The following is a 21,597-nucleotide window of genomic DNA, read 5'->3' on the forward strand; positions in this document are numbered from 1 at the left end:
ACAAAACCCATGAAGCTCTGCAAGACTGACAGTTAAAAAGCATGACTCCCGCTGACATAATGGGAAGATTAAGGGCTGGTTCACTCCATAGAAACAGTCCAGATATGTTTCTGCATGCATGTTTTTGGCGAGGTCTGGTGCGTTTTTGATGCGTTCTGGTTAATTTTTTCCCCTCTCTTTTTCTTCAATTTAAATTAGGGACATGTGCGTTCCAAAATGTTTTGGTGCGTTTTACAGCGTTCTAGTACAGTTCTGTGCAGGAAAAATGCAGCCTGTTCTTTTCTGCAACTGGAACTGCAAGCACTGATGTGAACTATGACACTGACAACCATATCACCTACTTTCTGTGTGTTAGGCATGCAGAAAAGAAAAAAAAAAAAAAAAGCAACTGAAATGCATGTAGTGTGAACTGGCCCTGACAGTTTGTCCCAGAGCAGGGGTGGGGCAACTGTGGCCCTCCAGCTGTTGGTGAACTACAAGTCCCATCATGCATCTGGCTTTGGGAGTCATGCTTGTAACTGTCAGTTTTGTAATGCCTCATGGGACTTGTAGTTCTACAACAGCTGGAGGGCCACAGTTGCCCACCCCTGTCCCAGATGCATGATGGGACATGTAGCTCCACAACAGCTGGAGGGCCACAGTTGCCCACCCCTGTCCCAGAGGCATGATGGGACATGTAGCTCCACAACAGCTGGAGGGCCGCAGTTGCCCACCCCTGTCCCAGAGGCATGATGGGACATGTAGCTCCACAACAGCTGGAGGGCCACAGTTGCCCACCCCTGTCTTAGAGGCATGATGGGACATGTAGCTCCACAACAGCTGGAGGGCCACAGTTGCCCACCCCTGTCCCAGAGGCATGATGGGACATGTAGCTCCACAACAACTGGAGGGCCACAGTTGCCCACCCCTGTCCCAGAGGCATGATGGGACATGTAGCTCAACAACAGCTGGAGGGCCACAGTTGCCCACCCCTGTCCCAGAGGCATGATGGGACATGTAGCTCCACAACAGCTGGAGGGCCACAGTTGCCCACCCCTGTCCCAGAGGCATGATGGGACATATAGCTCCACAACAGCTGGAGGGCCGCAGTTGCCCACCCCTGTCCCAGAGGCATGATGGGACATGTAGCTCCACAACAGCTGGAGGGCCGCAGTTGCCTACCCCTGTCCCAGAGGCATGATGGGACAAGTAGCTCCACAACAGCTGGAGGGCCACAGTTGCCTACCCCCGTTCTAACCCTTTCATGCTCAACCAAACCCCCCCCCAAAAAAATAAAAATAAAAGAAGTTTTAGCTGAAGCGGTGCTTTTTATATTTACACACAGCAAAGGAAAAAAATAAAAATTGTTGCATTGGCATGGCGTGGGGTATTACCAGAATATGAACGCCAAAATCATCGCGATGGTTCAACACTTACTTGAAATGATCCTGTAATGAAACATTGAAGTCAAATGCGTCCCCCCGATCAGAGAAGCCAATACCGATAAACGCACTCCTCCCTGGTGGTTTATAAGAAAGAAGCCGTTAAAAGAAAAAAAAACAAAAAACTACCAGTACTATATCGCTGCAGCTCACTCTACCCTCCTCAGTTACCCTAGGGTTAACCTATCCTGCAATAAGAACTGTCAGTGCCGGTTCACATAGAAGCGGATTGGATGCAGTTTGAACAGCATCTAATCCGCATGACACGTGAAATCACATTGCTTCCCATGTGCCTGAGCACATATGTCCGGTGCACTGGCGGTACGGATTGAAAAAGAGTCCTGTATGATTTCTGAGCAGTGAAGTCCGGTTTAGGTGCGGATTACAGGCTATCGACTTTTAAAAGGAACCGTTTCTAAACTGCACACGTGTGAACAGGATAAAATCTTGTTCCTGAACCTGATGTAACCCTGATCTGAACTGCTGAACAACTACCGTGACAATTAGCTGTGAAACCTGAGCTTCGATCCGCACCGGACATGTGTGAATCAGCTCTCGGTGTCTCCTAGATTGTAAGCTTCCAGGATCAGGGCCCTCCGATTCCTCTTGTACCAAATTGTAGTGTAACTGTAATGTCTCCCTTTATATTGTAAAGTGCTGCGCAAACTTTTGGCGCTATATAAATCCTGTATAATAATATTAATAACTATGCAGTAATCAGATCCCTGGGAAGTTTTTTTTTTTTTGCAACTATTTAGACAGAAGGCTAAATATTTTTACCTCAACCTAAAAGCAAAAAACTGACCCTTTGCACACACACACACACACACACACCTTTAGATCTGCCATCAACTACAGTGCAAGGGCCTGTCTGATTGGATGTTAACCCCCCCCTCCCCAAGCCAATTTTAAGCTTTCAGCACGGTCGCACGTTGAATGACAATTGCGCGGTCATGCAACACTAACATTTTTATAATTTATTTTCACACAAATAGAGCTCTCTTTTGGTGGTATTTATTTACTACTGGGTGTTTTGTTTTCTTTTCAAAGTCTTCAATCTTTTTTTCATTTAGCAAAAAATAAAATGTTCTTCTTAGTACCCATTATAAAATTTTGCAAACAAGGAAATTTTCTCCATCACTGATGTGCGTTGAGGAGGTGCACTGACTGGCAGAACTGATGAGGTGGCACTGGTGGGCACCAATAGGCGGCACTAACTGGCAGAACTGATGAGGTGGCACTGGTGGGCACCAATAGGCGGCACTAACTGGCAGAACTGATGAGGTGGCACTGGTGGGCACCAATAGGCGCCACTAACTGGCAGAACTGATGAGGTGGCACTGGTGGGCACCAATAGGCAGCACTAACTGGCAGAACTGATGAGGTGGCACTGGTGGGCACCAATAGGCGGCACTAACTGGCAGAACTGATGAGGTGGCACTGGTGGGCACCAATAGGCGGCACTAACTGGCAGAACTGATGAGGTGGCACTGGTGGGCACCAATAGGCGGCACTAACTGGCAGAACTGATGAGGTGGCACTGGTGGGCACCAATAGGCAGCACTAACTGGCAGAACTGATGAGGTGGCACTGGTGGGCACTGAAGGGCACCAATAGGCGCCACTAACTGGCAGAACTGATGAGGTGGCACTGGTGCACTGAAGGGCACCAATAGGCGGCACTAAAAAGGCACTGACTGGCAGCACTGAAGGGAACTAAAAAGGCACTGACTGGCAGCACAGATCAGAGCACTGGTAATCAGGGAAGTGATCATCAGTGTAGATGTCCCCTTTTCACACTGCCGATAACTGGCAAGTGTGTTTACATCGCGATCAGCCATGATTGGACACAGCTGATCACATGGTAAACAGCAACTGTGGAGGGCCCCCAAGCGAGACTTGTGATGACAGAGAGCGCCGGGTGCACCGCAGTGGGTGGATGGGGGGGGAGTTGCAGTTCTGGGAGGACGTCAATAGACGCCCTCTCAGAACAGGACAACCACGCTGTAGCCATCATTCAGCTATAATGCAGTCAGCAAGTGGTTAATTGGATCTATTGTTTATCTCTGTCCTCATATTACATAGTTTCGGTAAATGTAAAGGAGATTGTACAATCAGCTTGTATAGTGCATGGCAAGCTTTACTCTGAACCCAAGGATCAGTTGTGTGTGGGCCCTCTATGTCATGACCTACAATGCAGGACCTGGCATTGGTCCTGCATTGTAAAAGATGGTGGAGATGAGTGGGGCAGCATCACGACAAGTTTCAGACCAGCAGTAAGAACAGCTTTGGGGGTCTAGTAGTCAAAACCATATTGGGTGAGCAAGCTGACTGCAGGACTATGGGTTCAGGTAAACATACCCTTTGGATTAAATTCTCCCACACAAAATGAGCATTATATTCTTCATAGGATGGATGGGAAGGCGGGGGGATTTTTGGTCAAATTGCTTTAAAAAGGTATATGCCAACACCTGGGGGTGTCTGAATTTCTTTGTTAAATTGAAATGTAGAAATCCATGAGGTTCACCTTAGAGTGGAGCTAAAAACTGTATGTGAGCACCACAAACTGAAAATGCTATTTATTTCACCTTCAATATTCAAAGCAAACTCCCCCAATCCATCCATATCACCATGATTTTGTTAAGAAATCACTTTGAAAAAACAAACAAAAAAAAAAAAAAAAAAAAAAAAACACTCCGCTCCCTAGCATTTCTAGCTGCAGCCATCTTGAGTACGAGCAGATGATTCTTGTAGCATTTACTTGCTGGAATCCATCTGCCCTTAGCTCAGGCATGCAGGCAGGAGCGTGCGTTTAGCTTAGAAAGTCCCTCCTCCTGGGATGTATGACAATTTTGGCATAGGCCAGAAACCAGGAAGTAAATATACCTTCCTATCCATTTACTAATGCTAGCAGCATAAGGATTCAAATAGTTCATAATAATTGAGAGAGTTCTGCTTTAAAAGAAGAAGAATTCCAGGTATGGACATTTTCACAGTTACATTGTTCCATCTTGGACCCACTATGTATACACAATACCTGTGAGATCCCTCTACAAGCTGGAAATCACCGTATAGACACCACTATTGGGCTACGTTCACACTAGCCTTGTTTTCAAGTGGCAGAGAGGCGTTTGGGAAGCGTTTCTATTGCTTCCCAAACGCCTCTGACAATTCTGCACATTGCAGCACATGGTGCTGTTCTAACGGGAGCGTTAGCGTCGCGGCAAAACAGACGCCTCTGGTCGAGTCAGGAGGTGTTGAAGCCTCCTATTCTAGTCTATGGTGCCGCTCCGCAAACACCTGGTCGGCGTTTGCGGTGCGGTTGCGAGGTGGTTGCGGGGAGGTAACACCATTCAAACTTCATTATAGGCGTTTGTGGGGCGTTTTTAACGCTCGGAAAACGCCTAGCAACCTCCGCTAAACCGCGCATGCAGCGTTTGCGGAGTGTTAAAAAACGCTCCGCAAACGCCGGACCAACGCTTGCCAAACGCTAGAGGGGCGTTTGGCAAGCGTTGGTAAAACAGTCAAGTGTGAACGAGCCCTTACAGAGCTCTTCATTTGTGTCCGGGTCCCATGCTGAGCAACTGCCCTGCTGCACTGCACACAGGAGGTCAGCTTTTCAGTATGGGTGCCATTTAGCGAATGCTTTGCATTTTCTAAATGATCACGAAGTGTTCTCTGATTGGAAGAAGCGGAGAGCTCGACGTCACCACCCCTGCTCTCTACCTCATCTAATCAGAGAAGGCTTCGCATTTATTGAGGAAATGCAAAGCATTCTCTGAATGGCGCCAATGCTGAGCAGCCGACCTCCTGTATTCACAATGCAGTAGGGCAGAAGCTCGGCACGGGACCCGGATGCAAGTAGAGATCACTGTAGGTACTGTATGGTATATACATAGATAGTCCAAGCTGGACCAATGTGACTATGTAAACATATCCATACCGGGACTTAATCTTTGATACAATCAGTCATTTATCTCACCATTCCCATCTTGAATTCTAATCACAAAGTAGCGGCTGGAGTCAGTCACGGTCTCCACTGCGATTCCGGGAAACTGGTCTACCGGTGCCTGAGCGAAGAGTTCCCCTGACAAAGAAAAGAAACGTCAATGCCCAGATTTACTTGTATAGGGCAAATAAAAAAAAAAAAAAAAAATTTTTATATATATATATATATATATATATATATATATATATATATATATATATATATATATATATATATATATATAATTATTAGTGCTCGGCATAAATACGAATACACCCCAACAGATTTGTCAAAAAACCTTTCCTTTCAGAAATCAACATTTTCCATGGGACACTATAATACAAAATCCTCCCACAAATGCCGGCCGTTGATTGCAAACAAGAAAAGTATTTTTCCTAACAAATTCATCCAAGACCATGTTGCAAAAGTGAATACACCCCAATGAAAAGTCTTAGGAGCAAAGCTAAATTTTAGACATAAACAACCTAATGAACAAGGATTCAACTCCAGGTGAGTCTAATTATTCATTAAACAGGTGTCCAGCAGACAATTATAAAAGGGCGTTAAAGAAAACCGCGCCCATTTCATGCTGTCAGCAATGGCAACACATGGAAGAGAAATGTCACAAGGCCTGAGAAAGAGAATCATTTCTTTACATAAGAAAGGTGAAGGCTACAAGAAGATCAGCAAAGCTTTACTTGTCAGAATACTGTAGCAAAAGTGATACAAAAATTTAACAAAGATGGAACTGCAACCATCTCACAGAGACATCCAGGCCCTCCACGGAAGTTAAGACCTCAGCATGTGCATCTTCTGGTGAGAAGGGTTGAAGAAAATCGACATTCAAGTTCACTGCAGTTAGCTAAAGAAGTAGACAGCCAAACTGGGGTGATGGTTTCCCATGACACAATACGGTGTACACTGCAGAGGAATGGCATGCATGGGTGTCGTCCATGAAGGAAGCCTCTCCTAAAGCCCATGCACAAAAAAGCCCGCCTAGAAGTTTCCAGGGACCATGATGAAAGAGAAGACTCAGTGAAGCTGCATGAGTGTTGCTGGTGTCAGGGAGCTGCATTCCATCGATGGTGTCAAGAATTCACAGATGTACTGCTCTATAGAGAAGATGCTCCCTTCACTCCATGCCCTCAGTCGTCGTGCACTTTTCCATCATGGCAATGATCCAAAACACACATCTTAGGCCACGGTTGTATTTCTGAAGAAGAACCGGGTGACAGTGATTCAGTGGCCAAGTATGTCTCCTGATCTGAACCCAATCGAACACCTATGGGGAATTCTGAAGAGACGAGTTGAGCATCGCTCTCCATCCAGCATCCAGGCTCTAAAAGAGGTCGTTCTTGAAGAAAGGAAAGAGATTGATGTTGCAATATATCTCCAACTTGTTCATTCCATGCCTAGAAGTCTCGGTGCTGTCCTTACAAATCATGGAGGTCATACAAAATGCTAGATGGAGGAGTTTTTGTTGTGGGTTGGATTCATTTTTACATCAACTAATTAGATTACAAAATCTTCAGTTTTACTCAGAGTTAAATTATGAACCTTACTGGCATGTCAAGAGTCGAACAAATCTTCTATAAAACTCAGTTTTGGCAAAATTGTGTAAATTGATCTTGTGTTCATTGAGAAAAGGGGTGTACTCATTGATGCTGAGCACTGTATATATACTTTCCAGATATAAGACATCGTCACCCATATTAAATACAGGACAGGAGACTGAAGACTGAAGGGAAGGCTGGAGATGCCCTTAAATAACTCATTGATGGCTATGAACTGCCTGTCCCAGGCGTTGGGCAATAGAATTTGCACAAGTGACATATCGGCATGGATGTCTCCACTTCCTCAAACTCAATCTTTCCAAAACTGAGCTCTTAGTATTCCCTTCAACCCGTGCCCCCCCCCCCCCCCGACTTCTCCATCAAGATCAATAACACAACCATCAGTCCCTCCCCTCATGCCAGGGTACTAGGTGTCATCCTAGACTCCCATCTGTCCTTTCAGTCCCAAATCCAATCAATGTCCAAATCTTGTAGACTTCACCTCCGCAACACCTCCAACCTCCGCAACACCTCCAAGATACGACCGTTCCTAACCTCGGAAACTACTAAGCAACTTATCCACTCCCTTGTCATATCACACCTCGACTACTGTAACTCCCTCCTCATTGGCCGACCTCATCGCAGGCTATTCCCTCTTCAGTCTATCATGAATGCTGCTGCCAGAATCATCCACCTTACTAACCATTCTGTATCTGCCATCCCTCTCTGCCAATCCCTCCACTGACCTCCACTCAGTGTCCTCCATCCCTCTCTGCCAATCCCTCCACTGACCTCCACTCAGTGTCCTCCATCCCTCTCTGCCAATCCCTCCACTGGCCTCCACTCAGTGTCCTCCATCCCTCTCTGCCAATCTCTCCACTGGCCTCCATTCAGTGTCCTCCACCCCTCTCTGCCAATCCCTCCATTCAGTGTCCTCCACCCCTCTCTGCCAATCCCTCCACTGGTGTCCTCCACCCCTCTCTGCCAATCCCTCCACTGGCCTCCATTCAGTGTCCTCCACCCCTCTCTGCCAATCCCTCCACTGGCCTCCATTCAGTGTCCTCCACCCCTCTCTGCCAATCCCTCCACTGGCCTCCATTCAGTGTCCTCCATCCCTCTCTGCCAATCCCTCCACTGGCCTCCATTCAGTGTCCTCAACCCCTCTCTGCCAATCTCTCCACTGGCCTCCATTCAGTGTCCTCCACCCCTCTCTGCCAATCTCTCCACTGGCCTCCATTCAGTGTCCTCCACCCCTCTCTGCCAATCCCTCCATTCAGTGTCCTCCACCCCTCTCTTCCAATCCCTCCACTGGCCTCCATTCAGTGTCCTCCACCCCTCTCTGCCAATCCCTCCACTGGCTTCCCAGTTGCCCAACGGATAAAATTCAAAACATTAACGTATAAAGCCATTTATAAATCCGCCACAAATTACATCACCAATCTTGTCTCGAAATATCACCCAAACCGTCCTCTCTGCTCCTGGCACGACCTCCTGCTCTTTAGCTCCCTTGTTTCCTCCTCCCATGCCCGTCTACAGGACTTCTCCAGAGCTTCCCCCATCCTCTGGAACTCTCTACCCCAATTTATAAGATGAATATGAATTTATTTTCAGCACTTTTTTGGCCAATAGGCTGTTTTCACCACACTGAGCAGTTTTCGAAGTGCTTTTTCAAAAAAAAAAAAAAAAAAAAAAAAAAAAGAAGGGGAGGACAAAACCTTTAAATCCAATGCATGTCTTCACACTGGTCTGTTGCACTTCTCTTGCAGTGTTAAAAATCCTGCTTGCTGCATATTTGGCGAGTTACAGAAGATGCACCACAATCACACCTCCCCATTGAGGCCTGGTACGCAATGTGTATTTTGGTGCTTTTTGCATGTTAAACACATTTAACATGGTATCCTACGGGACACAGTCACATCTATGCTGTTTTGAGGCGCTGCATTTTAGGAGAGGGTCAGGAACTTTTTTTTTTATTTTTTTTAAACGCATGTCGCAAACGTTGCTTTTTTGGTTTAAAGGGTTATAACTTCCACCTGGCAGTACTCCGGTCGTCGGTTCGAATCCCAACCAAGGAGCCACCTGCCTGAAGTTTGCATGTTCTCCCTGTGCCTGCGTGGGTTTCCTCCAGGTACTCCGGTTTCCTCCCACACTCCAAAGACATGCTGGTAGGTGAATTGGCTCCTGTATAAATTGTCCCTAGTATGTGTATGTATGAATGTGAGTTAGGGACCTTAGATTGTACGCCCCTTGAGGGTTAGGGACTGATGTGAATGTACAATATATATGTAAAGTGCTGCGTAAATTGACGGCACTATACAAGTACCACACACACACACACACATACAGTATACAGTCAGGTCCATAAATATTGGGACATCGACACAATTCTAACATTTTTGGCTCTATACACCGTCACAATGGATTTGATATGAAACAAAGAAGATGTGCCCAGGCCATTTTTCAGGTTTCAGGGCTCTCACACTTTGAATGACAATTGCGCGGTCATACAACATTGTACCCAAACTAAAATTTTATCATTTTCTTCACACAACTAGAGCTTTCTTTTGGTGGTATTTAATCACCGCCGGGGTTTTTATTTTTTGCTAAATAACAAAAAAAAAAACCAAAAATTTTGAAAAAAAACAAACAAAAAATACATTTTTCTTTGTTTGTTCTAAAAGTTTACAAATAAATAATTGTTCTTCATAAATTTAGGCCGAGATGTATTCTGCTACATGTCTTTGGTGAAAATAACCCAAATTAGGATGTATTATTTAGTTTGTAGGAAAGTTATAGAGTTCACAAACTATGGGATAGATCTGAATATTGATCAATCCTGAAGTACTGACAGCCAATCTGATTTCCTGAGGTCCAAGAATGTCAGGACGGTACAGATATCCCCCCAAATTTCAGGACAGGACAGATATCCCCCAAATGTCAGGACAGGACAGATATCCCCCAAATGTCAGAACAGTACAGATATCCCCCAAATGTCAGAACAGGACAGATATCCCCCAAATGTCAGGACAGGACAGATATCCCCCAAATGTCAGGACAGGACAGATATCCCCCAAATGTCAGGACAGGACAGATATCCCCCAAATGTCAGAACAGTACAGATATCCCCCAAATGTCAGAACAGTACAGATATCCCCCAAATGTCAGAACAGTACAGATATCCCCCAAATGTCAGGACAGGACAGATATCCCCCAAATGTCAGGACAGGACAGATATCCCCCAAATGTCAGGACAGGACAGATATCCCCCAAATGTCAGGACAGGACAGATATCCCCCAAATGTCAGGACAGGACAGATATCCCCCAAATGTCAGGACAGGACAGATATCCCCCAAATGTCAGGACAGGACAGATATCCCCCAAATGTCAGGACAGGACAGATATCCCCCAAATGTCAGGACAGGACAGATATCCCCCAAATGTCAGGACAGGACAGATATCCCCCAAATGTCAGGACAGGACAGATATCCCCCAAATGTCAGGACAGTACAGATATCCCCCAAATGTCAGGACAGTACAGATATCCCCCAAATGTCAGGACAGTACAGATATCCCCAAATGACCCCTTTTTGCAGAGTAGACAGTCCCACGTACTTCATAAGAGGAATGGCGAGTTTTTTGAAGTTGTATTTTTTTTGTCATAATTTTTCGGAAAATGAAAAAATTAAAAAAATTATTTTCACCATTTTTTTTTTTTTTACATACTATCACCAGTGCAGTACAGCGTCATCATATAACTGGCATGGAGGTGAACAGGAACACTGACTGGTGACAGTGTGAAAAAAAAAAAATATATATTTCTTTTTATTTTTAATTTTTTATTACATTTTTTTTAAGATTTATTTTTCATATTTTACCATGACCAAAGTAGTACAATGTTACCATAGTAACATTGTACTACTTTGGGGAAGTGATCAGTATTTTTGTTTTTTTACAGAATTTGCTTATAGCAAAGAATTACTTTGCTATAAGCAAGCATTTACCTGAATGATATCGATTCATTCAGGGTTTTTTTTTTTTGTGCTTAGCTGTGATTTGGCCACAGCTAATCACATGACATGTGCATGTGACCTGCTGTGACCATTCACAGCTAGGCACTAGTATACAATGGATGGCATGAATGAAGCCATCCATTGTATACAACTGTCATGTGACCTGCTGTGATTGGTCACAATACTCAGACCGGCCCATCTGTCAAACAACCATGCCATGTTCAAAGTCCCCATTCTGATGCTTGGTTTGAACTTCAGCAAGTCGTCTTCACCACGTCTAGATGCCTAAATGCATTGCTGCCATGTGATTGGCTGATTAGCAATTTGTGTTACTAAGCAATGCAACAGGTGTACTCAATAAAGAGGCGGTTGAGAGTGTGTGTATACATTACATACATACACCCCCCCCCCCCCCACAGTGAAATATATAGGGACTACACCCCCCCACCGGTACCTGACACCTTGTCCTCCAGTTTGATGAAGGCCACCTTCCCCTTGGATGTCAGTCTCATCCTCCCCGTCCAATCCGGTTGTTCCAGCTTCCAGTCGGAGGCCCTGTGTGTACAGACATATCAGTGAGTGTGTGTATAGGGATGGGTATGGAGTGGGAGGGGTGTTGTAGTAACAGGATTCCCCTCATAATCCCAGATGCAGGCCCGGTGGGGGATGGGGAGGTGTATTGTAGAACGGTTTCCCTTCCCACCTGTACCATGGGTTGGAGGTCAGGTGGGAAGTGTTGTAGTACCTGTATCCCCAGCTGGGGGGTGTGCGGGATTGTTAGTGGGTGAGGGGTGCTGAAGTATCAGGGTCCCCTCTCTCACCTGTACCCCCAGTTGGAGACTGGGGAAGGATGTGGGAAACGGGAATGGATAGGGAAAGGCGTTGTAGTATCTGTACCCTCAGGTTGAGGGACGTGGAAGATTATTGAGGGGGAGGTGTATTGTAGTACCTGTACCTCCTATTGGACGGATAGCAGAGGTGTGTTGCAGTACCACAGCCCCTCTCTCACCTGTACCCCCTCCCTGCTGGAGGCTGGGAGTGGTATGTGGGAGATGGGTATGGAGGGGGAAGGGTGGGTGTTGTAGTATTTGTACCCCCGATTGGAGGGTTGAGGAAGTGGATTTTGAGGGGGAGGTGTGTTGTAGTACCTGTACCCCCTATTGCAGGGATAGTGGAGGTGTGTTGCAGTACCACGGCCCCTCTCTCACCTGTACCCCCTCCCTGCTGGAGGCTGGGGATGGTATGTGGGAGATGGGTATGGAGGGGGAAGGGTGGGTGTTGTAGTATTTGTACCCCCGGTTGGAGGGATGTGGAAGTTGATTTTGAGGGGGAGGTGTGTTGTAGTACCTGTAGCCCTGGTTGGAAAACTGGGGAGGGATGTGGGGAATGGGTATGAATGGGTGTTGCAGTTTGAGGGGGAGGGTGTTGTAGTACCTTGTCCCTCAACTGGAGGGATGCCAGGAATGGGTATGGGGGGGTGTTGAATCTGTACCCCCAGATAGTGAGATGTGGGGGAGGAGTCTGGGTTGTCCCCCCCCGGTGGTATGGAGGGGGAGAGGTATGGTAGCACCTGTTACACCGGAGAGTTGGATGTGGGGGAGGGGTGTATTAGTACAGCACCCTTCCTTGCCTGTACCCCTGATTTGTGGCATGTGGGGGAGGGGTGTTACAGTACAGGGTCCCCCCTCACCTGTACCCCTGGTAGGAGAGATGAGGGAGGGGTGTTTTAGTACATGCCCCTCTCACTTGCACCGCAGATGGTGGGATGTGGGGGAGGAGTGTTCTAGTATGGGGTCTCCCCTCACCTGTACCCCTGGTAGGTGGAATATGGGGGAGGGGTGTTCTAGTACGGGGTCCCCCTCACATGTACCCGATTGGCGAGATGTGGGGGCAGGATACTGTAGAACGGAGCCCCCCCCCTCACCTGTACCCCCCGATTGGTGGGATGAGGGAGAGGGGAATGAAGGGGTACTATAATTCGGGGTCCCCCTCATTTGTACCCAAGGTTAGGATGTGTGGGAAGGGTATTGTAATATGCCACCCCCCACCTGTACCCCCAGTTGAAGGGATGTGGTGGAAGAGAATGGAGGGGTGTTGTAGTATGGGGTCACCCCTCACTTTTACCCCTAGTTGGAGGGCTGTGGGGGAGGGGTGTTGTAGTCCCCCCACCTGTACCCCAAGTTGGTGGGATGTGGGGGAGGAGTATTGTAGTACGAGGTGCCCCCTCACCTGCACCACCAGTTGGAGGGACGTGGAGGAGGGTTATTGAAGTACGGAGTCCCCGCTCACCTGAACCCCCAGTTGATGGATTTGTGGGGGAGTGTTCTAGTACTGCCCCTCACCTGTACCCCCAGTTGGAGGTATGTGGGGGGATGGATTTTGTAGTTCAGGCCTCTCCCTCACCTGTACCCCCCGATGGTGGGGGGAGAGGAATGGAGGGGTATTGTAGCACGGGGTCCCCCTCACCTGCACCCCCAGTTGGGATGTGGTGGAGGGGTATTGTAGTACAGGGTGCCCCCTCACCTGTACCACCAGTTGGAGGAACGCGGAGGAGGGGTATTGAAGTACGGAGTCCCTGCTCAACTGTACCCCCGATCAGAGGGATGTGGAGGAGGGGAATAGAGGGGTATTGTAGTATGGGGTCCCCCCCCCTTACCTGACCCCCAGTTGGTGGATTTGTGGAGGGAGAAGTGTTATAGTACAGGGCCCCCCCACACTTGTACCCCCGGTTGGAGGGATGTGGGGGAAAGGTGTGTAGTTCAGACCATTCCCTCACCTGTACCCCGGTTTGTGGAATGTGGGTGACGAGTATTGTAGTATGGGGTATCCCCCTCACCTGTACCCCGGTTAGAGGAAAGTAGAGGAGGGGTACAATAGTTCGGAGTCCCCCCTCACCTGTACCCGCAGTTGGAGGGATGTGGGGGAGGGGTGTTGTAGTCCCCCCACCTGTACCCGCAGTTGGAGGGATGTAGTGAAGGGGAATGAAGGATTGTTGTAGTATGGGGCCCCCCTCACCTTTACCCCCAGTTGGTGAGATGTGGGGGAGGGGAATGGAGGGGTGTTGTAGTACAGGACCCCCTCTCACCCGTGGCCCCAGTTGGAGGGATGTGGAGGAGGGGTGTTGTAGTACAAAGTCCCCACTCAACTGCAACCCCAGTTGGAGGGATGTGGAGAAGGGGAATGGAGGAGTATTGTAGTACAGGATCCCCCCTCACCGGTACCCCCAGCTGGTGGATTTGAGGGGGGGGGGAGGGTTGTAGTTCACACCTCTCTCTCACCTGTAACCCCCAGTTGGAGGGATATGGGGGAGGGGTGTCGTAGTTCAGGCCTCTACCTCACCTGTGCTTCCGGTTGGTGGGATGTGGGGGAGGGAAATGGAGGGGTGTTGTAGTTCAGGCCTCACCTGTATCCCTGGTTAGTGGGATGTGGGGGAGGGGAATGGAGGGGTGTTGTAGTTCGGTCCTCACCTGTACCCCCGGTTGGAGGGATGTGGGGGACGGAAATGGAGGAGTATTATAGTTTGGGGTCCCCCTCACCTGTAGCCCCAGTTGAAGAGATGTGGGGAAGGGGTCTCCCTCACCTGTAGCCCCGGTTGGTGGGATGTGGGGGAGGTGTATTATAGTTCGGGGTCCCCCTCACCTGTAGCCCCGGTTGGAGGCCCGGGGCGGGATCCGGTACACACTGATTTCCGGTTTCACACACAGCACGGACTCGTACTCGGCCTCCGCCGCCATCTTCACTCAGCCCGACCGACCAGCTGACAGACCGACTTCCGCCCGTCACCATGGAGACCACATCCGGGATCGGGACCAATCACAGAACTACAGAGGTCCCGTGACTGCGAGAAACACGATTCCGCCACCCCCGGGGTGCAATCCTTTCCAGAACTGTCTTCTTGCCAACCGGCCGGGAATGTACGGGCATACCGGACAGCGGCCGCCCCTAAAAAATATGGACCGGTACCCTCTTTGCAACTGCGCATGTGCAGTTACGAAGTCTCCGCAGCGCCCGGGAAACTCGGCTGGTCTAGTGGGGGGCGCATGCGCAGCCATCGACATCTCGGCGCCTTTTCTGAGGCGAGTGGACACGCCCCCTTTACCTCAGCGGTGAGCTGAGGAGAACTGAAACTAACCGGGACGGGACCAACGGTGATTGTCAGCCACCGACATTTTTGTTCACCTCACCAACATCCCTCCCCCTACCCTACACTGGATACATGACTGACCTGTGTGAGAATATATATATATATATGTAAGTATGTGTATATATATATTATTTATTTCAGGAACTTATCAGGTATATATCGCCGTCAATTTACGCCGCACTTTACATATATATTGTACATTCACATCAGTGCCCGCCCCCGAGGAGTGCACAATCGAAGGTCCCCGCCCCCGAGGAGCGCACAATCGAAGGTCCCCGCCCCCGAGGAGCGCACAATCTAATGTCCCCGCCCCCGAGGAGCGCACAATCTAAGGTCCCTAATTCACATTCATACACATACTAGGGGCAATTTAGACAGGAGCCAATTCACCTACCAGAATGTCTTTGGAGTGTGGGAGGAAACCCACACAGGCACAAGGAGAACATGCAAACTCCAGGCAGGTGGTGCCGTGGTTGGGATTTGAACCGACGACCCGAGTACTGCTATATATATATATATATATATATATATATATATATATATACAGGTGAAACTCGAAAAATGAGAATATGGTGCAAAACTTGATTTATTTCAGTGCAGCAACTTAAAAGGTGACACTAATATATGAGATAGACTCATTCCATGCAAAGCAAGATAGTTCAAGCCGTGATTTGTCATTATTGTGATGATTATGGCTTACAGCTCATGAAACAAATCCACAATCGCAGAAAATGAGAATATTCCATGCAATCAATAAAACACGGATTGTACATAGAACAATATCGGACCTCTGAAAAGTAGAAGCTGCATATGTACTCAGTACTTGGTTTGGGCCCCTTTTGCAGCAATTACTGCCTCAATGCGGCGTGGCATGGAAGCTATCAGCCTGTGGCACTGCTGAGGTGTTATGGAAGACCAGGATGCTTCAATAGCGGCCTTCAGCTCTTCTGCATTGTTCGGTCTCATGTCTCCCATCTTTCTCTTGGCAATGCCCCATAGATTCTATATGGGGTTCAGGTCAGGCGAGTTTGCTGTCCAATCAAGCACAGTAATCCCACGGTCATTGAACCAGGTTTTGGTGCTTTTGGCAGTGTGGGAGGTGCCAAGTCCTGCTGGAAAATGAAGTCAGCATCCCCATAAAGCTCGTCTGCGGAAGGAAGCATGAAGTGCTCCAAAATCTCCTGGTAGACGGCTGCGTTGACCCTGGACTTAATGAAGCACAGTGGACCAACACCAGCAGATGACATGGCTTCCCAAATCACAGAGTGTGGAAACTTCACACTGGACTTCAAGCATCTTGCAGTGTGTGCCTCTCCATTCCTCCTCCATACTCGGGGTCCTTGTGCCTCTCCATTCTTCCTCCATACTCGGGGTCCTTGGGCCTCTCCATTCTTCCTCCATACTCGTGATCCTTGGGCCTCTCCATTCCTCCTCCATACTCGGGGTCCTTGGGCCTCTCCATTCTTCCTCCACACTCTGGGTCCTTGGGCCTCTCCATTCCTCCTCCACACTTGGGGTCCTTGGGCCTCTCCGTTCCTCCTCCACACTCGGGGTCCTTGGGCCTCTCCATTCTTCCTCCATACTCAGGGTCCTTGGGCCTCCCCATTCTTCCTCCACACTCGGGGTCCTTGGGCCTCTCCGTTCTTCCTCCACACTTGGGGTCCTTGGGCCTCTCCGTTCTTCCTCCACACTCGGGGTCCTTGGGCCTCTCCATTCTTCCTCCACACTCGGGGTCCTTGGGCCTCTCCATTCTTCCTCCATACTCGGGGTCCTTGTGCTTCTCCATTCTTCCTCCATACTCGGGGTCCTTGGGCCTCTCCATTCTTCCTCCATACTCGGGGTCCTTGGGCCTCTCCATTCTTCCTCCATACTCGGGGTCCTTGGGCCTCTCCATTCTTCCTCCATACTCGGGGTCCTTGGGCCTCTCCATTCTTCCTCCATACTCGGGGTCCGTGGGCCTCTCCATTCTTCCTCCATACTCGGGGTCCTTGGGCCTCTCCATTCCTCCTCCATACTCGGGGTCCTTGGGCCTCTCCATTCTTCCTCCATACTCGGGGTCCTTGGGCCTCTCCATTCTTCCTCCATACTTGGGGTCCTTGGGCCTCTCCATTCTTCCTCCATACTCGGGGTCCTTGGTTTCCAAATGAGATGCAAAAGTTGCTCTCATCAGAAAAGAGGACTTTGGACCACTGAGCAGCAGACCAGATCTGTTTTTCTTTAGCCCAGGTAAGACGCTTCTGATGTTGTTTGTTGTTCAGGAGCGGCTTGACAAGAGGAATACTGCATTTGAAGCCCATGTCCAGGATCCGTCTGTGTGTGGTGGCTCTTGATGCACTGACTCCAGCCTCAGTCCACTCCTTGTGAAAGTCCCCAACACTTTTGAATGGCCTTTTCCTGACAATCCTCTCCAGGCTGCGGTCATCCCTGCTGCTTGTGCGCCTTTTTCTTCCACACTTTTCCCTTCCACATAACTTTCTATTAATGTGCTTTGATACAGCACTTTGGGAACATCCAACTTCTATTGCAATTCCCTTTTGAGTCTTTCCCTCCTTATGGAGGGTGTCAGTGATGGTGTCAGGTCAGCAGTCTTTCCCATGATTGTGATTCCTACTGAACCAGACAGAGAGACCATTTAAAGGCTCAGGAACCCTTTGCAGGTGTTATGGCTGAATGAGCTGATTAGAGTGGGACACTTTGAGCCGAGAATATTGCACCTTTTCACAATATTCTCATTTTCTGAGATTGTGGATTTGGGGTTTTCATGAGCTGTAAGCCATAATCATCACAATGATGACAAATCACGGCTGGAACTATCTTGCTTTGCATGGAATGAGTCTCATATATTAGTTTCACCTTTTAAGTTGCTGCACTGAAATAATGAACTTTTGCACCATATTCTCATTTTTCGAGTTTCTCCTGTACTGCGCGAGGGGAACCTAATTATAGAAGATCCCTGGTTTGATTTCCAATAAGTGATGTGGCCCTTATAGGGTCGCTTCAAGGAGGTGAGTCAATTTAGCCACACACGGATTATTTCCAATCGGTGGTTATGCACATCCACAATATCACTTGCACCTAAAGTGTTTGGAGTACTTTTAGATGTTCATCTTTTGGACTTTTCTTCTTTTTACTTGGACTATTTCATGTGATTATTTATGTTGATGTGATTATTTACCACATTCTTTCAATTTTTATTGTTTATTAGATGTTTCTTGATATGTTATCACGGCACTTGTCACCATTGTGAGATGTGATCCCAAATTTAGGGATCCACTCGGTGTCACTCAGTTGTGTATATATATGACTTAATTTAGCCATTTTCTTTCTGGTCACTACTTGCACTAATATATTGATCCCATTTTAGGGATTTACTTTATTATTATCATTTCATTTATTGTCCCATTTGTACGATTTGTTGTCACCGGTTCCTGGTCTGGATACCAGGTGAGATGACGTCTAATTACTCACCATAGATCCCAGAGAGGATCAATTCACTGATTATTAGTCATTGTGGTATTTATTCACTTTGCACATTTTTTGCCTATTGTGTTATATATTGTGTTATAGGATTATATTTAGGGTAGCGCTGCACCAATTTATTTATTTAACACTGGTAGCGTGCAGATTTTTTTCTGTGCATTAATCTGCAATGTGTATAAAACTAATTGAAGCACGCATGAAAACTGATGGTCTCCGCAAGTGAAATCTGTGCATTAGTTTGCACCAGTTTTTCTGCAGGTATGGTATGAACGAGGCCTAATACATAGAATGCATGAAGGTAAAAATCCTTGAGCCTTTACAGCCACTTGGATTGTCCTGCTACCGGTAGAGGCAATAGACCTTGTATTTCAAGGCCTTGTTACTACTACATCAGGGTTGTCTGCCTAATACTCACCTAGCATAGGGAGTTCACCAGAGCGTTTTATGATGTTTTGTACTTCTCGTATTACTCCTATTACTGTGTGGAATATTATTAGTGTGCAATTTTTTTCTCAATGAAATGAAGTGAAAAAACAAATACATTTCACACATTTTACACAACTGATTTTATTTTTGGTTATGGGTTTATTCTCTTCTGTTCCAAAAAAGACAACTGGCAGAACATATCCTATGTAAACTTTAAAAAAAATAAAAAAGTTGCAAAAACCATGAACTGCAGCCGATGGCTAAAGGTTCAGTTCAGCAAATTCTGAATGTTCATCCTATGTAGGAAACGTTGCACTGAAACAGGGATTTTTAGTTCACATACTTTGCAATGCATGTTTAAGCCGGCCAACTGCGTCAAAGTAATCCCTCTCTGGCCAGTCCCTATTCTACTCTGCAAAAAGCAAATGCTCTAGAGGATATACTGCCAATACGTTTCCGTACGTATTCACATTTATCCCATTTATTTTGCAGCTGCTTTTTGTCTGTTTTCTGTAAATATTTTTTTTCATTAAAACTATATTTTAAACAATATTTTAAAATGATTAGGCTGATTTTCTAGTCGCTCCAATCAGAAATGAAAGAATTCCACATTGCAAATTTGCAAATGCTCTAATGGGATGTGTATATGATGCAATATCGGGCAGATAGACACAAGTTATAGGAAGTTTAGCAAGCAGTCATGAAGACAGAGGATCCCTTCTGAAAGATCCAGCTTGCACCACAAACACTTGTGATCATAGTAGTATGTCACCTATAGTAAGCAACAGTTGAGTTTTTTTTTTTTCTTCACCATAAGAACCTGCTGGCAGAAAAAAGCTAAATGACATTTCCCAGCTGGCTTTGTTCTGTTTCTAAATGCAGTCGGGGAGTTTTCCTCAACACCTATACCAGGTGAAAAGGTCTGGTATGGATTTTAAGGGGGACACCTATGCAAAAACACGTGTGGTGACCTCCCCTCCCCCACACAAAATCAATACCAGACCTATATCCAAGGGGGGGGGGCTTTTAAAGGGGGAAGCTGTGATATGGGGGGCTGTGATAGGGGGGAGTTGTGATGTGATGGTGGGAGCTTTAATACTGGGGGGGCTGTGATGCGAGTAGAGCTGTGATAAGGGGAAACCTTGATGTTAGAGGGGGAGTTGTGATATGGGGGGCTGTGATGTGAGAGGAGGGAGCTGTGATATGAAGGGTCTGTGATGTCATGAGCGGAGAAACTGTGATGTGGGGTGTTGTGATTGCAAGGGGAACTGTGATGTCAAGAAGGGACTGATGTGCAGGGAGGCTGTGATGTAAGCGGGGCTATAACATGAAAGGGAGTTGTGATGTACAGAGGGCTGTGATCGTGGGCGTATCTACCACGAGGCAAACAAGGCGTTTGCCTATGGCAGCAATTTTTAGGGGGGCGTCAGCGCCCCCCAGAAGAAGGGACCCTTTGTGCAGCGGCAGACAGCAGGAAGATCTGTGTGGTAGCGAGTGGGGGCGGGCAGTTGCAGAACGACAGTCGTGTACCTCTGCCTCCAGCAGCTGATAAGCCAGGACCAGGAGACAGCCTGGAGCAGGGAGAGAAGTGGCAGAGATGAAAGAACCTGTCAGGCATCACCCTGGTATAACCATTCAAAGTCCAGTGATGTACCAGTACGTCGCTGGTCCTTGTTGGGTGTATATGCTATGTTCTTTTTTTCTTTATGCAGCCTGTGGGGTGAATGGAAAAAAAGAGAAGAAATCTTTGCCAGAAAAAGTGTGTGGTATGCCCACCATTAGAATACCTCCCTGCATCCTTCCACTTCTAATGGTGGGCACACATGAAATGTGCCAACAAATATAAAATATATATGCCGAAGCATAGGGGCCATCCACCCACTGGCCACCCCAGGCCCCCATGCTTTGGCATATATGCTCTTTTTTTAACTGCGGATGAAAGATCTCATCTAACAGCGCTGCCCACACTGATTTATCTATATTCTGAGAAGTTCCTGTTGCTGTCAGAATAAACAGGTCAGTGCCGCAGCTGAAAGCATTCCTGCAAACAGCAATGGTTAACGATAAAACAGTAAAAATAGAACAATAACAAAAATGACAACAACAAAAAAAACTAGAAAAGCTCCAATTTCTGGGGAAATTGTGTGAAGTGTTCTTGCCTCCACCAGTAGTCTACAACTGGAGTGGGAGGAGTAACTGGGTGGAGTTGCTGGAGTAACTGTGAAAAGGTTTTGTCAGCTCCCACTCTAGTTTTGAACATTCCGCCATTCATTCCTATGGACCCAAATTCACCACAAAAACGCCGATATTTTGTGAAGCATTTGGCGAAATGTTCCACAAAGTAATAGTACACCAATCGGGAACAATCCGCACGTTTCGGTATATTACTGTCTATGTAGTGTAAAAACTGTGGGAGGAGTTAGGGTGGTAAATTTGGCTATAATAATAAGAATATATATGTGAGATAACAGGAAGTAGTCTTGCCATGCAAGAACACTTAACTATAACTATTTTTGGTTTTTAAAATTTTAAATTTTTTGGGGGGATTTGTAATTTTTTATTTTTTTTTTAACTT

The 21,597-nt window shown here is 47.2% G+C and overlaps 1 protein-coding gene across 3 annotated transcripts in view; it reads right to left on the reverse strand.

Moving 5' to 3' along the window:
* Positions 1-14,970, reverse strand: part of LOC149447605 (adaptin ear-binding coat-associated protein 1-like) — a 42,288-nt gene extending 27,318 nt beyond the window's left edge. Inside the window, exons 1-4 of one of the 3 annotated variants that reach the window (XM_089652333.1) lie at positions 14,612-14,970; positions 11,427-11,527; positions 5,403-5,507; positions 1,417-1,498 (exon numbers count right to left, since the gene is read on the reverse strand). In XM_089652333.1, coding sequence (XP_089508459.1) covers positions 1,417-1,498; positions 5,403-5,507; positions 11,427-11,527; positions 14,612-14,706 — 383 coding nt within the window. In that variant the 5' untranslated portion in view covers positions 14,707-14,970. The remainder of the gene's footprint in view (positions 1-1,416; positions 1,499-5,402; positions 5,508-11,426; positions 11,528-14,611) is intronic. The other 2 variants (XM_089652335.1, XM_089652334.1) reach the window with 2 other exon arrangements.
* Positions 14,971-21,597: the final 6,627 nt, after the last annotated feature.

The sequence above is a fragment of the Staurois parvus genome, unplaced genomic scaffold (assembly GCF_062004578.1).
Source record: "Staurois parvus isolate SC_StPar_1 unplaced genomic scaffold, SC_StPar_1.0 ptg000681l, whole genome shotgun sequence".
Classification (NCBI taxonomy): domain Eukaryota; kingdom Metazoa; phylum Chordata; class Amphibia; order Anura; family Ranidae; genus Staurois; species Staurois parvus.